Source organism: Calidris pugnax, unplaced genomic scaffold (genome assembly GCF_001431845.1).
Source record: "Calidris pugnax isolate Ruff unplaced genomic scaffold, ASM143184v1 scaffold31, whole genome shotgun sequence".
NCBI classification, from domain to species: domain Eukaryota; kingdom Metazoa; phylum Chordata; class Aves; order Charadriiformes; family Scolopacidae; genus Calidris; species Calidris pugnax.
The window spans coordinates 7,201,037-7,223,238 of NW_015090786.1; the positions used below are offsets into that span (position 1 = coordinate 7,201,037).

General features: G+C 43.9%; 2 protein-coding genes across 3 annotated transcripts in view; one reads left to right on the top strand and one right to left on the bottom strand.

Moving 5' to 3' along the window:
- The window catches only part of PAK7 (p21 protein (Cdc42/Rac)-activated kinase 7), a 173,254-nt gene extending 151,412 nt beyond the window's left edge, over positions 1-21,842 (bottom strand). The window contains exon 1 of the mRNA XM_014966404.1: positions 21,768-21,842. The gene's annotated coding sequence lies outside the window, so the exon portion shown is untranslated. The remainder of the gene's footprint in view (positions 1-21,767) is intronic.
- On the top strand, positions 585-16,369 carry LOC106902698 (D-beta-hydroxybutyrate dehydrogenase, mitochondrial-like). Of its 2 annotated transcripts, XM_014966407.1 has the most exons (4): positions 585-942; positions 10,338-10,490; positions 12,976-13,106; positions 15,305-16,369. In XM_014966407.1, the coding sequence occupies exons 1-4, from the start codon at positions 603-605 to the stop codon at positions 15,650-15,652; spliced, it is 972 nt and encodes a 323-aa protein (XP_014821893.1). In that variant the 5' UTR covers positions 585-602; the 3' UTR covers positions 15,653-16,369. The 2 variants fall into 2 exon arrangements, with proteins under 2 accessions (XP_014821893.1, XP_014821894.1); XM_014966408.1 differs by lacking the exon at positions 10,338-10,490.
- Positions 21,843-22,202: the final 360 nt, after the last annotated feature.

Sequence of the window (22,202 nt, forward strand, 5' to 3'; positions counted from 1 at the left end):
GTAATCTTAGCTCTCGGGGATCTTTGTTCAGCGATGTGTAACTGTCATTTTAACCTATAAGAAACAGACATTTTCCTCCACCATGGAGTGTCTAGAGGCACCCGTGGTATGACATAGCAGACAGAGACCTGGGCCATAAAAAACCCACATCAATTTAACACTGTAACATAACATATAACAACTAGAACACAATAATGTAGCTGCATTAGAAATCCCCATCTCACGGACCTACAAATACTCCCGCTGCCTTCATTTGACACCCTTTGGCCAGGCTGTCCCGGCCGGCCCGCACAGAACCCAGTTGGGCAGGGAGGTTGAGCTGCCCGCCGCCACTCCAGCACTGCCTTTCAGCACAACGCACCCCCCTTTGGCGGCACAGACCCAGCTGACAGCCCCCCCCCATCCCCGGTGGGGAGAGACCCCTACAGACCTGGGCCTTCACCGGGGTGTCAGCCCCACTCCCCTCCCGCGGGGGGGACCCGGGGACCAGCGGGGTGAGGGCGGTGCCTGCCCGAGGGAGGGGATGGCGGGGCGGGCAGGGAGATCCCCGCGGCCTCCCTCCCTCCCTCCCTCCCACTCGGCGCGGCGGCGGAGCGGGCGGCATGTGTCCCGCGGTCCCCCTCCTCCTCATCCTCCTCCTCCTCCTGCTGCTGTCCCGGCTGTGGCGGCGCGGGGCGGCGGCGCTGGAGCCGGCCGGGCGGGCCGTGCTCATCACCGGCTGCGACAGCGGCTTCGGGCACCTGCTGGCCCTCCGCCTCCACCGCCTGGGCTTCACCGTCTTCGCCGGCTGCCTCTGCCCCGGCGGCGACGGGGCCCGGCGGCTGCAGCGGGAGGAGGCGGCGGCGGGCTCCGGCCGCCTGCGCGTCCTGCGGCTGGATGTCACCCGCGACCGCGACGTGCTGGCCGCCAAGGAGCTGGTGCTCAGCCACCTGCCCGAGAGAGGTGAGGCCAACCCCGGGACCGGGACCGGCCGGTGTGGGGGGGAGAGGGGCGGCGGGGCCAGCCCCGCGCTCGGCTACCGGCCGGGAGCCGCTCCCGCCAGCCTGAGCCCCGGGGGCGGCGGGACCGGCGGGCACGGAGCCCCCAAACGGGGCTTGGAGGGGGCTGCCCGACAAGGGACAGCCGGACTGTCACGGCTTGTGGCTAGGGAGCGCCGTCAGTGGTGGTGCTAATTGCAATTACCGCTATCAGGGGTAACGACAGTGCTTTACATTAAAAGGCGTGCTGGGCTGAGCAGCACACAAACTGGGGCCTGTTCAAAGATGCCGGCAGTGGGAAGGGGTTGCCCTCTTCAGCATGCCCATGGGCGACTGTCACCTCTCTGCCACCAGAAGAGGAAACCCCGCAGCGTGGGTGGGGGGTCCCAGCATCTCTCCCCAAGGTATTGGACAGGAGGAAACCGCAGGGAGAGCAGAGAAGAACCAGTGTGCGGTGGAGGCGGTGGGAAGGGGATGTACTCCTGGGCATGGCTGTGAAAGTGAGAATAAAAATACAGGAAAGGCAGAGAGGGCACCCACCGCACTGTACACCTGGGGGTCTGGCAAGCCGGTCCCTGGAAGGGTCACTTAAAAGGGAACTTGTCAGTTATACTGGGGGATACCCCTGGTGCAGAGCTCGCTCAGGCTCTGAAGTAAGGTCCCCTCAGAATTACAAACAGCTCCTGCTCACACAAGGAACATAAGTAGAGAATAAAGCAGGCAGAACAATAATGATATGCAAAGTCTCTGCCTGCCTGGTTCATCAGCACCTTGGGAAGGGGGTGAAACGAGAAGTGAAGAAAGAAGAAGCCTAGATGCTGCTCATTAAGTACGTGTATTTATGGTTGATCATGACCATTATCTCATTAAGAGGCAGAGCCTTCCCCTCTCAGGCTCCTTCCCAAGCTGCAGAGACAACGCAGATGACTCAGAAAAGCCCTTATAGGCTCGATGGGGAGTGGGTCACCTGAAAGTCTGGATTACAGATAATTTATCCTATAATTCTGGCAGCTTAAGCAATGGTTGTGTTCAAGCTGTCATGTAGACTTCTGAGTCCACAGTTCAGCATTAACTTGCCAGTCATCTTTGCTGCTCAGGGGCGTGTGGACATACAGAATCACAGAATCTTCTAGGTTGGAAGGGACCTTAAAGATCATCTTGTCCAACCGTCAACCTAACTGACAAAAATAGACACCCACCCAACAAACAAGGAGCATCATCACTAAACCATACCTCCCAGCACTACATCAACCCGTCTTTTGAACACCTCCAGGGATGGTGTCTCAACCACCTCCCTGGGAAGCCCATTCCAATGTCTGATAACCCTTTCAGTGAAAAAATTTTTCCTAATATCCAGCCTGAACCTACCCTGGCGCAACTTGAGGCCATTTCCTCTTGTCCTGTCGCCTGTGACTTGAGAAAAGAGACCGACCCCCATCTCTCTACACCCTCCTTTCAGGTAGTTGTAGAGAGCAATAAGGTCTCCCCTCAGCCTCCTCTTCTCCAGGCTGAATAACCCCAGCTCCCTCAGCCTCTCCTCATAAGACTTATTCTCCAGACCCCTCACCATCTTTGTCGCCCTTCTCTGGACCCGCTCCAGCACCTCAATGTTTTTTTTATGGTACCTTCAGATCAAGGCAAATCCCACTAGAGACATCGGGGATTGCTGGAGGGGCCAGAATGACACTTTGAGCCCAGCTGGTGTTGAAACGCAGCGTGCACACAGCTTGTGCACACACAGTGGGTCTCCTGGGCTGGCAGTCAGGCCCCTACACCCCTAACACAGGGCTGGGCGTGCACAGACACAGCACACGTTTGAGGAAACCTTTTTCTATTGTCGGTCAGCTCTTCTGCTGCAGTATTTTGAGGGTACATCGCAAAGGCAGAAAAGAAAATGTAATTTTCTAGGTCCAGATAGCACATACGCCATTTGGGAAAACTCCCAATTACCAAGTAATCTTCCTCCTAAGTTTATTAAATAAAAAGGAACAAAGGAGTTATTTTAATGCCTGGTATTAATGGATTGAATGCCACAAGCCTTCTTCATAATTTATAAAATATATGGGTAAAAATATTTTTATCTCAAATGTAACAAAACTGTGAGGATAGTCTACTTAAGTAGAGTCTTTAAGCAAAAGACTTAAGTAGGAGTGTTCCTTCTTGGCACCTCTGAAAATAGATGTGTTGTTTTCTTTGGTATTTTAACTTTATAAAAACAGTTCCAATTTAATGATTCAGCTGAAGGTTAGCTCTCGTATTAACCCATCTTTTGTCAAAGATAGGACTTGTAATTTTCTTACATTTGGATCAATGATTGGTTTTAATGAAATTTTTTCATTAGGAAAGAGAATTCTGAACCATCTGTAATTGCATTTATGTTCTGAAAGTACCTAGAGAATTAAAGGAGTGTGTGACTGCACAGAACATTCTATCTGCTACCCAAAGGGCGGGCAGTGGAGTGTGGGCCTCAATGTCCCACCAGTTAAGGAACTCTCTGTAGTGAAGCCTTAGGACATTTTCCCTAGTGGATCACAGACAGCAGCATCCGTGGCCTACAGCAGAGGACTAACCACACTGAAAATCAAGTACACGTCAGACATTTGTAATAAGGAGAGCAAAGAGCAGTTGGTGAGCCCAGTAGACTGTTTTGAATAAGGATCAGACAGATAAAAAAATCTGCTGTTGGTTTTTGCATGAACAATTCAAACTGATGTGGGAATCCAGTGGATTGTGCTGAAAGGATATAGTAGATCATTGATTATCTTACTTAAAAGCTGTGAAAACATCCACCTTTAAAACAGTTACTGGCAGTGTTCTCTATGTCGATTTTTGCTGGGCAGTTGTGTCTGTCTCTCCTTCCTCAGAACAGGATCGTTCTATTCAGCAACTCCCTGTAGAAACTGAGAAGCAGCATCTATCTCTGGCAGTCACTAGGTGTTTGCTCAGGGACTGTTCCCTCTCTGCACTTTGTGCCATTTTCACTATAATCAGTTTCACTCGGTTACCAAAGATGTAAAGTACATCACATCAGTGTGCTGGACTTCTGAATTCAGATCCCTGAAACACTCTTGTATCATCCCAAAAATAGTCACAAGGAAACCACTTCAGCGATGTCTGGATTTAATGGTAAGTGTGCAGAGGCTATGGATTCCAACCTAAAACCCCAGAAGATGTACCAAAACAGAGAAAGCAGTTAAACAATGCTAATTTTTGCATGCTGTGTTTGAATAGCTCAGAGTAAATCCTGACAAAGATTAAATATTTATGATTACAGTATCATCCTTACCATGGACAAGCTTCTTGTCCATCTTGGACAAGCATGACTTTCTGAATGCCAGGCACTGGCAGATATGCTCTCTTCCAAGTCACCTTAATCTGATGGATAAGCCAAAATTTTGTCCTCTATCTTAAATCTTTTTTTGTAGTTGATTAAAATACTTGTTTTCTTTCATTTGTTACATCTCTATTCAGTATTTTCGTCCTTTCAAACTTGCAGAATGCTTTTGTTTCTGCTTGTATTTCCATAAACCTATCAAACCCAGTCAGCATCCCATACTCTTGTTCTAGACCTGTTTTATGGACAAAGTAAGAGTTTCTGTCCTGAAGAGTATAGAGTCTGGAACACAGCGCTCTCCAGACAAGAAGCTGTCAATGAACAGGGGCTCAGAGGGCTCAAATGCCTCCTGAATCTTGTTCTTTGACAGATCTTAGTTGCTTCAAACCTACGCCCAAGTTGAGCAGGCTGCAGTTCTACACTGTAAAGGCTGTATTTTTTGCCCTGTGAAAAACTTAACCAACTAATTGTGGACTCCACAGGTTGTGAGGGTCATGCTTTCTCACTGACTCAGTTCACCACCCACATGGACAAGCACGAGAATTTCCTGGTTCTAGGGAGAATGAGTCCAAGCAGCTTTCCTCAGCAGTTGCTGGTGGCAAGGGAAGTCATGGAGGAATATTGTGCCCTGGTGTTTTCCTGGGCCCAGAATAAGTAGACTTATAAAAGTCCAAAAGATAAAAGTCTTTCTGCTTTAAGTAGACTATTAAGTAGAAAATGGACAAAAAATGTATAAAATCTCAGGAATAAAACACAGTACTCCATACACCTTCTAGTTAGGCCGTAACCATGAGATAACTAACTCAAGCTTCACCTCGTCTTCTCTCCCTCTGTTAGACAAGAGCAGAAATCTGAACTACTGGTAACACACCTAGCTGGACAGTCTGACACTTCATAGTTTGTTTGCTTGTAAATACTTGTTCTGTGCTAGACTGTGAAATTATGTCAGTTTGAAAAGGATGGCAAATCAATTTCCATGGCACGTAGCTCATTCTCTAGAGCTAACTAACTGTCCCTCCACAAAAATCTGCTGGCTCTGATCCCTTTCTTTATTTGTTTTTATGGGTTGTGCACCCATTAAGATGACTTTTTAAATATTTAGAGTCCTATGTTGCTTAAAAAAGAACAAACTTTTTGTACATTAAAACCAACACGAATTAACACTGGGACTTTGGTGTATGTTGGCAACTGTCTTAAGCTCTACAGCAAACCTCTTTTTTTTTGGTCTGATTTACTGCTTCTGTTTAAAACAGGAGTTTCTGTTCCTCTCCTTGACTCTTGTGAGTGGGTGACATATAGCTAGCTGAAAGAGAAGGATATTAGTCCTACCTCCTACTCCAAAGTTATTAAATACTCTCCCCCACTTAATTAAGATTTCCTATTCATGGAATCCACCCAGTAGGCCCCAATACCATGTTTTAGTCCAGACCTCCTATTAAAATAGACTCATCCTCGCAATGAAGACAACCACAGCATAATATTCTGAGCAAAGGCTGGTACGTATCTGAAACTCAGGAGTCTCAGCTGGCCTGTTACCACGAACACCCTGCATTGCCACAGACAGATTGGCTTGATCCCTCTCTTCATTTTTTAAATAGGAATATGGCAAATCATATTCTCCTTCCTTTGGCTGGTTTCTTTTACTGTTGGACTGGAATCTTTCAGGAAAGAATCTCTCATTTTTTATGGGCTCAGGTTTAGATGATAAAGTCCAAAAACCAGTGATACCAAGAACACACATCTGAGTTTGGAAAATCTGGACGAATTCAGATACTGTCTGTGTGTAGGGTTTGCAAGGACACAGCTTGATTGACTTGAATAGGAAGAGGACTTTTTAAGAGTTTCTAGAAAAACATGAGGCATCTTTTAGGCCTAAATATGGACTTTGGGTATGTGCCTTTTTGTCAACATGTCTTGAAGTAGAAATTATCTGGGAGGTTATTTGAGAGCTAGTGTTCTCCTCCTGAAAGCCTCACTAATCTTAAAGTGAGGTTTCCTAAAGTGATTCTTTAGATCCCCTGCTATATCTCTTAATCTTTGTCCTCAGGATCCATTTTCCCAACAGAGAGATCTGCTTTCGAGTTCATTTACTCCCTGCCTGCTGTAGCATGGCCTAAGACCCCCCTTCCTAAAGAGTGCTTAGACTGAGTTCTGTTTTGGCAGTCTGAGTAATTTTTCCCTTCCACATCAGACATCAGCTGCTTTCTCCTAATGTGTCTGTGCATGCACACTCTGAGGAAATGTGATGTCTTTCTCCTTCTGCTGCTCAATTCTTCCTTATGCTTCTAGATTTTCATCTAAGGACTATATTTGTCAGCTTACCTGAGCTGCATTTGTCTAAGCAAATATATGGTATATTTTGTATGCACAAACGTAGCTTAAATTTTTACCACAAACGTTTCAAGAAAGGAAGACCAAAGCAGCTTCAAGCACCCTGGGTACATAGTTGGGCAGGTTGTTTCTCAGGAGGTTGGAAATTTTCTGAAAAAGTGGCATAAGGGGATAATGAACTGTTCATTATTTGGGTAGAATTTTCCTAAGTGATTCAACTGACCAAAGTGGCAGGAACATTTATGGAAAATATCAGCACGTTTCCCATTCACAAATGCCAAAATGTTCTAAGAAACAGTATGTTTCACTTGAGGGCAAACAAAATGTTTTGAGCTGACCCTGGGCAAAATCTCTTTTTAAGCTTTACTTAATCTTCCCTTCAGAAAAGCCTGTTTCAGTTTAACTGAAGCCAGTTTTTCTCCTCTTGACTTTTGATTTGGCCACTGCACAGAAAGAAGGAGCTATTATTCTGTGAACTCTCCCTGTTTATACATACACACAGGCTGGCCTCACCACTAACCACCTAGAGTCTTTGAAGTGCATGAGGGAAAGCTGGCAAAGAGCTGGAGATAAAGCTTAAGCCCTGCCAGCTAAATTCTGCATTTCATAGCTTAGAGAAAGAAGAAGAAAATAAGTTGTCTTAAGTTTAATGGCCATATTTCTGAAGTTGTAACGAACTCAAGGGTATGAGGAGCAAGCAGCTAAAGTTATAAAAAAGGTCTAGTGTCAAGGATCGCTGCGTGTCAGAGAGCCAAATAATGATTTATTCTCTGTGGCAGACTAAGTTCTCTGTGGTAAATTCCTGATTTTGAGTGTTTTGCTCTGCAAAATCATTGAAAGAACTGTGTCTCTCTGTTTAAACACCAATTTCATGATGTAGTATCGGAATACTGGTCAGAATACAAGTAGTGTATACATGTTATGAAAGCTTACAGAGGTCTGCTTTAGAAACTAATTTAAAAAATCTTTTAAAATGCCTGTTTCAGCTATAACTATTGTTGTGAATCAAATCCAGCATTCAGAGCTCTTGGCAGGAGGTCTCCCGAGAATACCTTTGCCACCACGGGTACAGGAGGCTGCAGCTGGGTCAGCATCACACCTGTGCCCTATAGCCTGTGTCCAGAGGAAGGGAGAGAGGCACTGCTACCCACTCTGCCCCACCAAAAACCTAGGCTTGGAGATCCTGTAGAAGGCGCGACAAAACAATCATTTGCCTCAGACACATACAAGAATTCTTGGGGGAAAAAAAAAAAAAAAGAAGATCAGACATCAGCTGCTTTCTCCTAATGTGTCTGTGCATGCACACTCTGAGGAAATGTGATGTCTTTCTCCTTCTGCTGCTCAATTCTTCCTTATGCTTCTAGATTTTCATCTAAGGACTATATTTGTCAGCTTACCTGAGCTGCATTTGTCTAAGCAAATATATGGTATATTTTGTATGCACAAACGTAGCTTAAATTTTTACCACAAACGTTTCAAGAAAGGAAGACCAAAGCAGCTTCAAGCACCCTGGGTACATAGTTGGGCAGGTTGTTTCTCAGGAGGTTGGAAATTTTCTGAAAAAGTGGCATAAGGGGATAATGAACTGTTCATTATTTGGGTAGAATTTTCCTAAGTGATTCAACTGACCAAAGTGGCAGGAACATTTATGGAAAATATCAGCACGTTTCCCATTCACAAATGCCAAAATGTTCTAAGAAACAGTATGTTTCACTTGAGGGCAAACAAAATGTTTTGAGCTGACCCTGGGCAAAATCTCTTTTTAAGCTTTACTTAATCTTCCCTTCAGAAAAGCCTGTTTCAGTTTAACTGAAGCCAGTTTTTCTCCTCTTGACTTTTGATTTGGCCACTGCACAGAAAGAAGGAGCTATTATTCTGTGAACTCTCCCTGTTTATACATACACACAGGCTGGCCTCACCACTAACCACCTAGAGTCTTTGAAGTGCATGAGGGAAAGCTGGCAAAGAGCTGGAGATAAAGCTTAAGCCCTGCCAGCTAAATTCTGCATTTCATAGCTTAGAGAAAGAAGAAGAAAATAAGTTGTCTTAAGTTTAATGGCCATATTTCTGAAGTTGTAACGAACTCAAGGGTATGAGGAGCAAGCAGCTAAAGTTATAAAAAAGGTCTAGTGTCAAGGATCGCTGCGTGTCAGAGAGCCAAATAATGATTTATTCTCTGTGGCAGACTAAGTTCTCTGTGGTAAATTCCTGATTTTGAGTGTTTTGCTCTGCAAAATCATTGAAAGAACTGTGTCTCTCTGTTTAAACACCAATTTCATGATGTAGTATCGGAATACTGGTCAGAATACAAGTAGTGTATACATGTTATGAAAGCTTACAGAGGTCTGCTTTAGAAACTAATTTAAAAAATCTTTTAAAATGCCTGTTTCAGCTATAACTATTGTTGTGAATCAAATCCAGCATTCAGAGCTCTTGGCAGGAGGTCTCCCGAGAATACCTTTGCCACCACGGGTACAGGAGGCTGCAGCTGGGTCAGCATCACACCTGTGCCCTATAGCCTGTGTCCAGAGGAAGGGAGAGAGGCACTGCTACCCACTCTGCCCCACCAAAAACCTAGGCTTGGAGATCCTGTAGAAGGCGCGACAAAACAATCATTTGCCTCAGACACATACAAGAATTCTTGGGGGAAAAAAAAAAAAAAGAAGCTTAAGCCAAATTGTCAAGGCTGGCGAAGCTAGGCTGGAAACTTAGCTATTTCAGTGCAAATCAGGCTACCCTATGTACCCTACTTCTTAGTTACCCTGCTGGTCAGCCTAGAAATATTCTCAGTCAGGATTAACGGACAGAAACAGAAACCTTTTCAAAAGCACCGTGTCACTCAGTGCTTTACCGTACATCTACAGCGTGTGCTGTGAAGGCAGGAACAAGTCAGCACGTCAGCTCCAAGCTGCGAGCACTCTCCCCGTCAACGAAAAAGCATTTCCAACAGCTGATGTTCTTAGCACTGCACAGGGCTCACACAAAACGTTCTCTGGCTTTGGGCTAAAGGCCTTGCACTTTCTGGCAGAGAGTTGTGTCAGAACAAGGTTTGCTGCTGATAAATTACTGTTTGTAAACACAGGAATCTCACTGCATTTCAAGGGCCTAGGCTTCTTAGCACCAAAACCTGTTGTTATGTGGGGAATAGAGTTGTCCAAGAGTACAAAAAAACCTCCAAACCGTAGTTACTGACGCGTCATTACCTTACCAATGCTGCCCCCCTTTACCTGATTATGGCTGATTTCAGAAGGAATCAAAGCTCAAATCCTGGAAAAGGAGCCAAGACGTAGGCTCCTAAATTAGTCAGGCACTTTGAAAATATTACCCCTTAGTCTTTAGACTGCTCAATATAATTTTCAGAAAGCTGCTCATAGCACACAGTGGGATTAAAGTAATTAAAATATCATGGCATCCCACATTGGCAGTAAGATGTAGTCTCCCAGATCATGTTATTCATAAAAAACTTAAGACGACTATAAAGTGAGTGATTATTAAATAGTACTGAGACTTATATAGTGCAGATAATGACCATGATTACATTCCATCATTAGACAAAACACACCTGTATTTGTAAGTAGAAAAGACAGAAAGATAACACAACTAAAAAGCTGTTTCAAATCACTAGTGTTGTTTTGTCACCTAATGGTGGTTGTTTTTCAGTGAAAGATGCTTGTTAAGACATTTTTCTTCCATAGGTTTCTGGGGCCTTGTCAACAATGCAGGAATATCAACATTTGGCGAGACAGGGTGGCTGTCTATGGAGAAATATGAAAAATTTGCCGATGTGAATCTCCTTGGGAGCATCAGGACAACCCTGGCATTTCTACCCCTTCTAAGGAAATACAAGGGTAATGCTAATCCACTGTTATTTAGAGTTGTAGAATAATTAGCTTACTATAATCAGGGTAATGTAGCATCTATAAAAGAAGCCTTAATTGTCTTTCATTGAACTGAAATGACAGCCTCCTTCTGTGTGGCCTGAAAGAGCAACTTGATCCTGAAAGAGGGTAATGTCTAGGGGAAAAAAACACCCTTAAAGATTCTGTTGTTGCAATAAATAGAAAAAAGTATTTACAAATAATGAATTCGCTCAGTGTTTGACTCAAAACAGAGAGAAAAAATGCTAATGGTAGATCATTAAGCCCAGGAAAGACTTTGTAAGCACTGACAATCAGAAAACACAAAGATCCAATAAAGTTCTGCTTAACTTCATTATTTAGGCTTTGCTATTTTACTGTTTGGCAATTAGGATGGAAGGATTAGGAGGAAAGATGACCCTTCAGAGGTGAACTAGAGACATCCACCTTCCAGTTCCAGGCCTAACAAGATCCTCTCTATGACCTTGGGCAGGACGTTTCAAGTATGTGAAAAAGTGCTGTACAGAGATGCATGTGTATCCAACGGGATAAACGCATCTGCATGGACCTCCATATGCATGGGCTTTATCCTTTCTTCTGAGAAGGAATGGTTCAAGCAGCCCTCTATAGCATGGCAGCATGTCTCAGTTGCTTTGCAGTTTGTTCCCTACTTGTCCCCATCTCTGTTTGGGAAAGAAAGATACCCTTTTCCTTTCTCCCCCTTTTGCTTAGCTTGTCTATTTAAGTTGTAAGCTCTTTAAGGTGAGGATTTATTCTCTGTGTGTACAGCATCAAGCACAGTAAGGGCTAGGTGTCATCCAGGAACCCCAGATGCCACTATTCCACAAAATGTTGGTAAGATAAAAGCATCCTCTTTTTGGCTACTCTGCTGCTTTCTGCTCGGTTGGCTTCGGCTGGCTTGGTTGGCTTTGGTTGATGATATTCTGATGCAAGAAAAAAGAAACCTTTAAATATGGCAAGCTGGATGTTTTTGTAAAAGCATGTGCTATTGCATATACCCAGTGAGTGTGCTACGTGGCCACTACATGAGGAGACATCACTTTTTTTCTGTGATACTGATTCACCAGAGGTATTTGTCTGACTTCGTGAATTGCAAGGGGTTACTTTGAAGTGAAAGAGACTAACTGTGTGCATGATATTAAGCACATGCACAAACTTTTAGAATATGTGGGTCTGGATCTGGTACACATACATAGTACCTTATCTCAAAATAGCGCTTTGCATCTGACTCCTGGCTGTGAATGCTGCCGTTATTAACTGCATTTTCAAGTCCCATCTATGTAGAAGAGTTTTAGGCTTCCTATCTCTTTCCTTGCAGGAACAGCCAGGACAGCTTATAGCTCATGTTTTTGCAGGCAGCAAGTGACATCTCCAAATGAAAAGCTTGAATTATGGATGTTAGAGCATTCTCCTGGGAAAGCCTGGTTTCAGTTTCCTTAGGCAGAGAGAGAAGTTAAATGACATGTCCCACATTCTGGGTTCGTGCCCCAAATCACTCAGCTACTGGACAGAGGAGACAGAGGTCATCCCACCACCCAGTAGCTGTGTTCTGAAGGGAGGGGCTGACTGCCATTTTCAGAGCAGTGCCTGTTCCAAGGAAAACTTGAAGATGATTAATACTTGTAAAGGAAGGTATTGTCCTCCAGCCTAGAATTAAGCATCCTACTCTGAGAGGAGCAGCATTTCCCCATATCTTTTCCAGATGGCCAGGCCAGCTGAGGTAGCATCTTGATCAGGCAGCTGGTAGTTGTTCTGTTATTGTATGTAAGATTTATTCCAGACGCTGTGTAGGAAGGCAGGGAACCTAATTCAGAATGACAGATTTCACTGCATTCACATGATGCCCTTTTGATATCCCACAAGCCTAAACCATTTGGTCAGATTGGGGCCCAGACGTTATCTGCATCTGTGACAGCAACAGGAATGCAACTATGTTCTCTGTATTGTTAGCAATGAAGCCATCTTCTCTCACCTCTGGTATTTATATATCCACATTCACACATTTTTTACTCTATGGTATGACTATGTGATAGAAGTTTACAAGTAAACAGTGGAGGTGAACCACAGCGCAGGGCCTCAGATCAGAAATCTCTGCTATTTAATGCATGCCTGCAGTTGGCAGGGGAAAAAAGCAGCACAGATCATGGAAATCACAGCAAGGCAGTGCAAGGCTGCACACATTTTGTTGAGTCACATTTCTCTGGTGAAGCTTATCAGTGTACAGTCCAATTTTGACTTTATATGCACAGTTGTAAGCCAGGTCTCAGTGCAGAGACATCGTTAGTGCAGAAAAAAATGGTATTAGTAGTCATATATCCACTGCAGGGAAAATTACCTGCTCCTCTCCTCTGTGTAATACAACAGCATCATGCTAAATACCATGTTATTCATGGTCCAGAAGACTCAGGTATGTTAAAGACTGGGAGTGAAGTTATTTGCACTATTCTCTTTCCAGGACGTATTGTTTTCATGTCCAGCATTATTGCCTATTTTGCTCTGGGAAATGGCATTTATTCTATGACCAAGGCAGCTATTGAAAAATTCTGTGATGCTCTGAGACTGGAAATGAAGAAGTTTGGTGTTCGGGTAAGTGATGTAGCAAGTAGCTACATCAGCAAGAAACTCCCTCCTACTTCTAACGTTGATTTTCATGTAAGAAAGAGAGAAGTGTCACCCCTGAAAGTTCCTACAGAGCTGAAACGCATCTTTTTGTGAGGAAAAAAAGCAAAGGACTTGCACAATGCAGCAGACAATAGTGTGAGAGTGGAAATTTTGGCCAAGGGAACAAGTGTATGGAAAATAATACATAATCTTGTGCTAAGTAAGCTTCATGCATCCAAATTACAAAGATAAAGATCAGAGCTGAATCCATGGGTGCAGCTTCCTCTTGGAAGGAGGTGGGTTCTCTATGGCTAATCACTCAGCTGGAAATCACAGAGAACAGCAGACCTGGGTGATGTTTGCAGTTCTGAGAAGCTGTGGGATAACACATCTTCTCTTTGTGCCAACACTGCAACTTCCACCCTCTCTCCACATCCTCTACAGTGGAGAAACTTTGTGAGTCAGGCCTGCCTGAGCAGCGCCATGCTCTTTGAAGAGCTCTTAACAGTACCAGGTAACAGAAACTTCATCTGGGGTGGCCACAGGAGCAAAGAGCCCAGATGGAGCACTGTGCCATGACAAAGAAGGCTTGTCACCTACCTGAGGGGTTCTTTCTCTCTCTTCTCTCACAACATCTGTGCTTAAAAGCGCCTTCTTTTTTGTGGGACCACGTACACTGCAAGAGGCAGTATTGTGCAGAATATGTTTTTATTCTCTTAACCTAAGAGGCTCTAAGAGTGCTCTTAGTGCCCTGTCTAAGCAACACTGATAGTCAAACCTGAAGCTTAGATCACTAAGTAGCTTCACAAGGCTTTTTTCCTTGGAGTCACTCCACTGCTGAAACACTCAAACACCAAAAGTCTTCCCTAAAGGATTTACATCGGTGTACTCTTTACATACACAGATTTACAGCATTGTTCATAAGCTTTGTGGTGGAAGAAATTACAGCTATGCATCTATTAACTACTCCTCTCGGATAAACGTAAAATGCTATAAAATGCAAGTGATTTTACACATCCTAATACCACACAGCATGATGAGGATTTGAACTGATTAGCTGAGGATAATCTCAAATGCATGGCAGAGCTTAGTTTAACAGGTTAGCTACTCTGGTCGTTTTGGGATTTTCATTATTCCCCCACCCCCGGAATAGCCCCAGCACACAATACAGAGAGCCAGGCTGACAAACGTTTCCGTAATATCTGTGAGAGTTATTTTTCTGTTTCTCACTGTATACAAGGCCCTGGCTGGCATTTGCCTCAGAACCAACCTGCAGAGAGCCTGCAGAATACCCAGTCCCTCTCCCCTGTTCTGCTGTTCCCTTTGCCCGTTCAGGAGAAAGTGACCCAGAGGTGGCAAGGAACAGATGGAGCTATGGCTCTGTGGCACTGAACTCTGGCCAGGCAAGCGGGCTGCCTACAGGAAGCCTGCTGCCAACAAAGTATGGATATTTTGAGTGCTCAGTCTACTCTGAAATTCCCCAGAAGGCTCAGAAGTTAGTAGAACAGTAGCAACAACACATCCATAGAAAACAAGCAGAGCAGCAAAGGATTTGTGTGCTTTCAATTTAAATCTACATGCATAGAAATCTATGGAAATTTGCTAATGACTTCAGTGACATCTAAACCAGGACCTTTGATCCACTCTGTACTTGGCTGACAACACCTATTTTCCTTTTAATTACACCTACTTGGGGAAAACAGCAATTCTTTCCCCAGGACCTTCTAATTTTTTTGACATTTCCTTTGGTCCCAAACTGGGGCAAAAAATTATCAATTGCATGATTTGCCACTGAGTGAGAAATCCGAAGTATTCCACTTTGGAGACATCAAAGTCATACTGAAATGCTTTGTCTCAGTATTGTCAAAACATTTATACCATTAAACATTCTATAAAAATCAAAGATGCACTATTGCATTCTGTAAAGGTATGCTGAGTAGTCAAAACAAGAACATTAACATCAGAGCGAAATGAGGAAGTCAGAGTAAAGCACCTCTGCAATCTTAAATGTTTCACAGGAATATATTTGATTTCAGTCAAGTTTCCAAGGTTAAAATTTCAACAAAGCAGCATTTTCTGGAAGAAATCTGTCTGCAGAAAGCTTTTGATCTGCTTTACTGACTATAGTATTTAATTGAATTCAGAATGACTGCATCTTGATAAGTTTTACATCTTACTTTTAGGTCTGTATTATTCAGCCAGGAAATTATGCACGCTCTACAAAAATCCAGCCACCAGTCAGTGCCGAAGAGATTTGGAATGAACTCAGTGAAGAAGAAAAGGCAGTTTACAATAAGGAGTATGTTCAAGAGCGGGCAAACTTTTTCAACAGCATTCTCAGCGAAGGAAGCACTAATGGCAATGAAGTTGTCGATGCTATGGTAGATGCTTTAACGTCTCCTGCGCCCAAGGCGCGGTACATGGTGGCGAAGCTGAAGGAGAAAGCCCTGGTGTTTGTGTGTGCTTTATTCCCGACCATTGTGATGGATTCCGTTTTGTCTTACGCTCTGAGTAAAGTAAAACTGGCATAGCCTACGTTGGTATTGTTCACTGACTCAGACGCGGCAGTTTGTAAAACGTGAAAGCTAGGACTGAATCTAATAACCCCAGAAATCAGTATAATGATACCAGTTAACCAGTACAAACTTTGGAGGGTGTCCCTAGTCCAAACCATCACTTATTCATAGGGAAAAACATACAGGAGCTCATGTAAAATTAATACATTTGTCCAGGTAACTTTATTTCTCCCATGTGAAAAAAAAATATGGCTACTTAGGCTGCTTTAGGTATTTCCTAGAAAATTTATGCACCTTTTTCTAATGCAATAGCAGGTTACTGTGTTACAGACATGACAGAGACAAAATGGAACATATCCTACAGGGCAATTGCACAACTGAAATCATTACAGAAGACATGAAAATACCTTATTTGCTATAACCCAAGTAGTAATTTATTGGGAGTGATGGGAAGAGGTTTATGGATAAGTTAGAAATGAGCAATAGATCTTGAAATACTTCAAATGGAGTTAAGTGGCTGTAGAAATTTACGAAGTGACAAATAATAACGTCGCACTATGGAAACAGCATCTTGGCTAACTACTTTTAGTAGTTAGTTCAAGTTCAGTACTTTTTCAGGTGTTTTGGGTAAACCTGTAACAAAGCCAATATGTCATGGACTTTGGAAAATAAATAACATATTCCTTTTAAAAATGAATATTCAGTCCTAAATAAACTCTATCTTTTATCTAATGTCTGGATTAATCAATGCATTAACCTAAAGTGCAGTCACAGAGCTAAACACCAAAATGACAAATATCAGTATGCAGTAGCAACCTGTAACTTTGAAAGAACATATTCAGCTTGGAGCTCTGGTTATGCTGCTATTATAGGGAATAAGGTCTGGTGAAAAAAATATATATTAACATGAACAGGAAAACTATAATAACATGTATCTAATGAGAGTAATTGAGCACAGTGGCTTCATTAGCAGTCTCCTATTAACTGTTGTGGACAAGATTGCTGGTTTCCCTACACACAGTTTTAAATTTGGCTTGGCTGTGGCACGATACAAAATCCAGGCATTCAGGGACCCAAAGAACACAGAATAGCTGTGATCAGCTGGGGGGACACAGGTGGATAGAGAACAGCAGCATGGAGCATTAGCCTCCTCCATGACGGGTCTCCCAAATCAAACTGAAGACCCTGATGTAAGTTGACCTAGTTAACTTTTTAGCCTAAACCAGAAATTCCATCCTATCACTGGGAAGTCTTTCCTAATATATTTAATTAATTACTGAGAAAAGTTATTCTTTCTCATGGTGAGTAACTGGGCAGTCTGAGTCAGGAACATAGGTGAGATGAGCAAACAGACTCACTGTCCCAGGTCCTCTCCTGATACATTCAGCAGTTGAACAGCCATTCACTGCACCTCTTTTAGACTGTGGAACATTTTACATCTCTCTCCAAATGCTGGACCCACCCCTGGAGCTGGCATTGGCAAGAGGACAAGCCAGGGCTCCCACCTGTTCACAGCAAGATTATCAGATGATTATCATCCCCTTTCCTCATTTAACCACAACTGAGCAAGGCCAAGCAAGGGAATAGGAGCAAGGCTTATTCCCACTGAACCAATTGGTTTCATGCATAGGAATTCCCCCTGCTTGACCTAAGGGATTTCAGCAGCCTTACATTGCTTTGGAAGAGTTGCTTTCATGCTCTTAGCCATTCTTTGTGCAGATTACCCCTCCTTAAAGTAAGCAGCACTGAACTCAACAAGCAGCTTTGGAACCCAGATGTTTCTCCATCAGGCCAATGACTAGCCTAATGCTTCTCTCTGCCTCAGAGACAATGCTGCTTTCCATTACATGGGTTCCCTTCTAATTGCATTTCTAAAAGCTACTGCAATAAGTTGTTGCCGAGAGCCAGCACCACCAGAAGATCTGCCTCCCAGATACCAACAACACGAAATACCTTCCAACTGAAAATTCCTCCTTTATTTGCTGTGAAGGTGGTGAAGCATGTGATCAATATTTCAGTAGGCTCATGTAACAACAGATGAGCAACACTCCAGAACATTTATTCCTTTGTCTTGAGAACTAAGAACTTGCAGCGTGTGGTATCTCACGTGGGATACAGTGACAGACCGGATGAGAACAGATGGGACAAATGAAGGCAGTTTGTATTTTCATTGCTGTCTAACCTGTCAGCATGGAAGCTAACTGAAAAACAGCCACAAAATTATTATCTTTCATCTTCCCCCTCAGCTTTTTAATATTATGATCTGCGTATAGAGAACTAATCAAGACAGAGTCAGAGCTTCAGTTATTAACAGGCCTTATCACTCCCACTGAAAGTCATCTGGAACCCTCCCACTGAGTTATATGTGTTCCAAGGCACAGCATTAGACAAGTGTATGTCAAAAAAAGTAGCAGGAATGATTTCAGAATCCCTGGGCTTAATAGGAAGAGACCCTCATAAGAAATGGTGATGATGGGGGTGCAGCACTTCATCCTCCAGAGGTCTCGTAGGGTACAGAAGTTGTGGGACAGAAGCTTTCAGTGAACAAGCATTGCTAACCACGTCAGTGACAAACTCTGAGGGCCCCAGAGCTGTTGGCTCTTCAGATGAACTCCTGCCCACCTGCGTGGCCCTGGAGAGCTCACCCCACTCAAGGGATCCCAGATCTCATCCTAGCCCATGTGGCACCTGGGGAGCACACGCTGGGAAGTGCACAATTGCTGGGCTCCCCCCCACCACCATTGTTACTCGCCCACTCTACTCATCGTTGGGTGAGGAGTGCCTCCCTCCTACCCAGCAACCCTGAAATCACCTTCATCTCAAGTCAAGTTAAAGTGCAGATGCATACAAGAAGCCTGTATTTACAACACCCAAAATAAGTAAGTTACAGTGTTTTAGGAAAACTTAGGTGACAAAAATAAAAGAGAAAAAAAAACAAACAACTTTAAGGACGCTACTTTTAAATCTGAAATGCTCCTCTCCAATACCCAGCTAACGTGCTGCAGACATTTTCCTAGGATTGTTTTTCTATATAGTGTTCATCTCAGATTGCATTCAACTGAGAACTCCTTGGCAGAACACATTAGTTTTTATCACTACTCATCTTTTATAAGCCCTGCTGACACTTTGGGAAAAATTTAATTTTCCCCTTGAAAACAACCACCACAAAAGAGATGCAGCTTTCCTCCCAAGTCTCTTCTCCAGGGACACAGTGTCAGGGACCTAACAAAGTACTTAAGCAGACGTGATACCTCTGTGGGTTATGGAGCACTCTACCAGCCACATGAACACACACTTCATGCACATGAATTTTACAGAGGTTTGGTCAGGAGGTAAATCCCAGCTATTGTGGGGCTTTCTTACAAAGCACTTACATCAGTTATTTCATAGATTTTCTCTTCTGTACAAGGGCTTATTCCTAAGAGCGCATGTTAATTGGCAGAATGAGCAAGCATTGTTTTTGACAGCAAGCAATCACAGAAAGAATGTGAGGAAGAGCAAAAAAATTAAGAAGCTAAATCAATTCAGTAAGTTGTGCACTGATCTGACGCATATGGGATCATCAAAAAGACACAGAGCGGAGCCCAGGAAATACATGTATAACACAAGCAGCAGCAGGATATTCCCTATCAGCACAGTTTGGAGGTGGTGGTGCTGCTGCGTGAAACAAAGACCATCTCCAGAAGTTCACTGTTCCTTCTAGAAGGAGACTATTCCCCTGACTTCAGAGTGCACAGAGACACCCCCATGACAGCTCCCCAGCCCGCAGGCTGTTCCAGTGGGCATCACCACCAGGTACACACACATCCCCCCTCCAAGCAGCAGCAGCAGCACGGCGCTCCCCCCAGCGTTATGGATGGGCTAGGCAGAGAGCTTTACTGACACATAGCAGTATTAACACCCTGATTTGATCTCATGCTCCCTCAGCATAACTCACAGCTAGCTGAAACCTTCAACCTTCAGAGCTAGCCAAATGTGTTAAAGTTTGTGTCATTCTCCCAAGCTGGCAAATCTGAATGAGGAGATTTTGGGTGCAATGCACCATGCAGCAGATTTTTTGCAGTAGCATCAGAATCCAGAAAGATAATTAACAGGAATAATTACTGGCGCAGTAAAAGGCTTACGTAAAAAACATGCAATCCCCAAGCACACCTTCCAGCTGAAGTCAGGCCTATCATTTAGCCCAGCTCCCACCGATGTCAGCAGGACTCTACTGATAACCAGCACTGGAGACCTTATGGTGCACAGTCTCCTTCCAGAGGTCAGCTCTGGGACATCTGTAGCATCCTTGCGCTTTTACATCGACGTATAAAAGCCAGCACAATACAAAGACAGCATGCGATACTGAGGATGACAGCTATATTATTCCACTTGTGCCGTACAGGGACCATGCAGTGCTGTCAGTCTAGCACCTTCTGCTAGCACCAAACAAAACCTCACAGCCTTCATATTTCAAACACTTTGAAGCAGCTGTTCAGCAGTGAAATCTTTTCATGTGCAATTAGACCATTCTGTAAAGTGAGCATATCAGCAAAGGGGGCTTTACCTATCATGATGAAGCATGTATGTTGCACGAACAATTGAGGTTAATGATTAAGAGTGTGTAAAACAAGGGGAAAACATGTATGCTTCTCAGTAATAAATGTTCTTTGGAATAATTCTGGGTAGGAAATAATTTACTACTGATTATCTCATTATCAGATGCTGACATGGTGGGCAAAACCTATCTGCTATGGGCTCCACAGATTGCATTCATCCAGGTAATCGTGAAGCCAGTGGAGCACCTCTGGGATTGTCCCAGGAATGGACATTGCTCCTTCCTGACTGTGGTCCATTAGAGATGTACCTGTGTGGGAGGAGAGGGTCTGTGCCTAGAGCTCCCAGGACAGAGTGGCCTCAAGGCCACCCTAAGTTATACCACGACAAACTGGTGGACAGCATTGCCCTGAGAAGACGACTGAGGTGGTGCACAGGCACCCTGGTCTGTACGAAACCATGGGAGAACTGTGTCTTGATTTGTGCTATGTTTCCCAGGTTTGGCTCTGGGAGCTGTCATCTCCAGCTACAAGGCTCTAGGGTATGTTCAAAGCTCTGGGCAGTTTACACCTTTTGTTCCTTAGTGCAGTCAGTTTCATTCTTAACACCACCATCCCACTTGTATTCCTGCATTAGGCTTGGCACTCCTCCAAAACTGAGCTGTCAGCCAAAAGAAGCCCAACAGCTTGAAGCTTCAGACCTTGGAATAATTTTCTCTGATAAGCTGTATTCATCTCTAAAAGCAGGGAATATTTCAAGTTTCTCTAACTGGATTTTGATCCTATTTATTTTGGAGTTGTTGCTGTACCCTAATAGCAGAGCAGCAGCCAGCAAGGCAGAGATGCTGTGCTCTTGAAGCCACAGTGCTTTGAAACACCCAGTATGATGTTCAGCTGTTGAAAAAGGATGTTTTGCTTCTTGAATCATGAGTCCTAATTATCACTCTCAAAAAGTTCAAGGAAAAACAATCACTCTGAGAAAATAAATAAAGTATTAAAATGTAGATATCCCTCCAAAACACACATGAACTTATACACACGTTCACACCTGGGGTGAAATAACAAGTACCCACACTTGTTAAGGTCTGGTTCCAGAGTTTCTACAATTTCCAGAGTCAAGTTTTGCAGGTGTTTCAGACAGAAGAATCAGTTATTTTTGTATTTGCCTAAATTTCAAAATACACCTGCTAGCTTTTCTAATGTGAATTTAGTGTGTGCTGCTCTACAAAGTGAAAAAAGAAGAATTCAGCTTAGGCCAAGACACATGCGTTTCTCTGTGGGAATAGCAAAAGCAAAAAAAAAAAAAAAAAACCACCTCACACAGAGCAGTCAGGGAAACATCTAACATCTTCTGCTGTGCCATATCTGCAGCACCTATTTAGTGTGACCAAGAAGAAAGAGGAGAAGGGCCTGGACAATACATTTTCCAAAGAGGAAAGCAGCCCACCAAGGCAGAACAGTGCAAGACTAATAACCCAGCCAACTCACACTACAAAGTGCTAGTGCAAAACAACCACTGTATGAGTGGAACTCCTTGCAGAAGAAATAATAAAATGCTTTATGTTAAACCAATGTTCTGTATCGCCATGACTCACCCCACAGTCCCACGCCGTGTGCCGCCCACCTTACCACGCCGTCAGACCTGCATCCAGCAGTGGGTCACCGCTTCCCTGGCAGGAGAGATTCCGTATTAAAAAACAAAACTAATACACACACACCCCCAACCCAACTTGGTTGCTGAACTTCCTCATGCTGGAGATGCTTTGCAAACAATTCAACAGGCAGCCTGGGCTGGGCAGAAGACGAGCAGCCTCCTTCCCCACTGCCATGTCCCCATGCACAGTCACAGAGCCCATGGGGAGCAGCGGGGCTGGATGGCGTGGGGCTGAGGGAAAGGGCTGGAAAAGCAGCAGGGAGAGCTTGGAAAGTCTCAGTGTTACTGGGGTTTGCATAGAATCATCTAGGTTGGAAGGGACATTCAACATCATCTAGTCCAACAATCAACCAAACTCTAACAAAAAGCTATCACT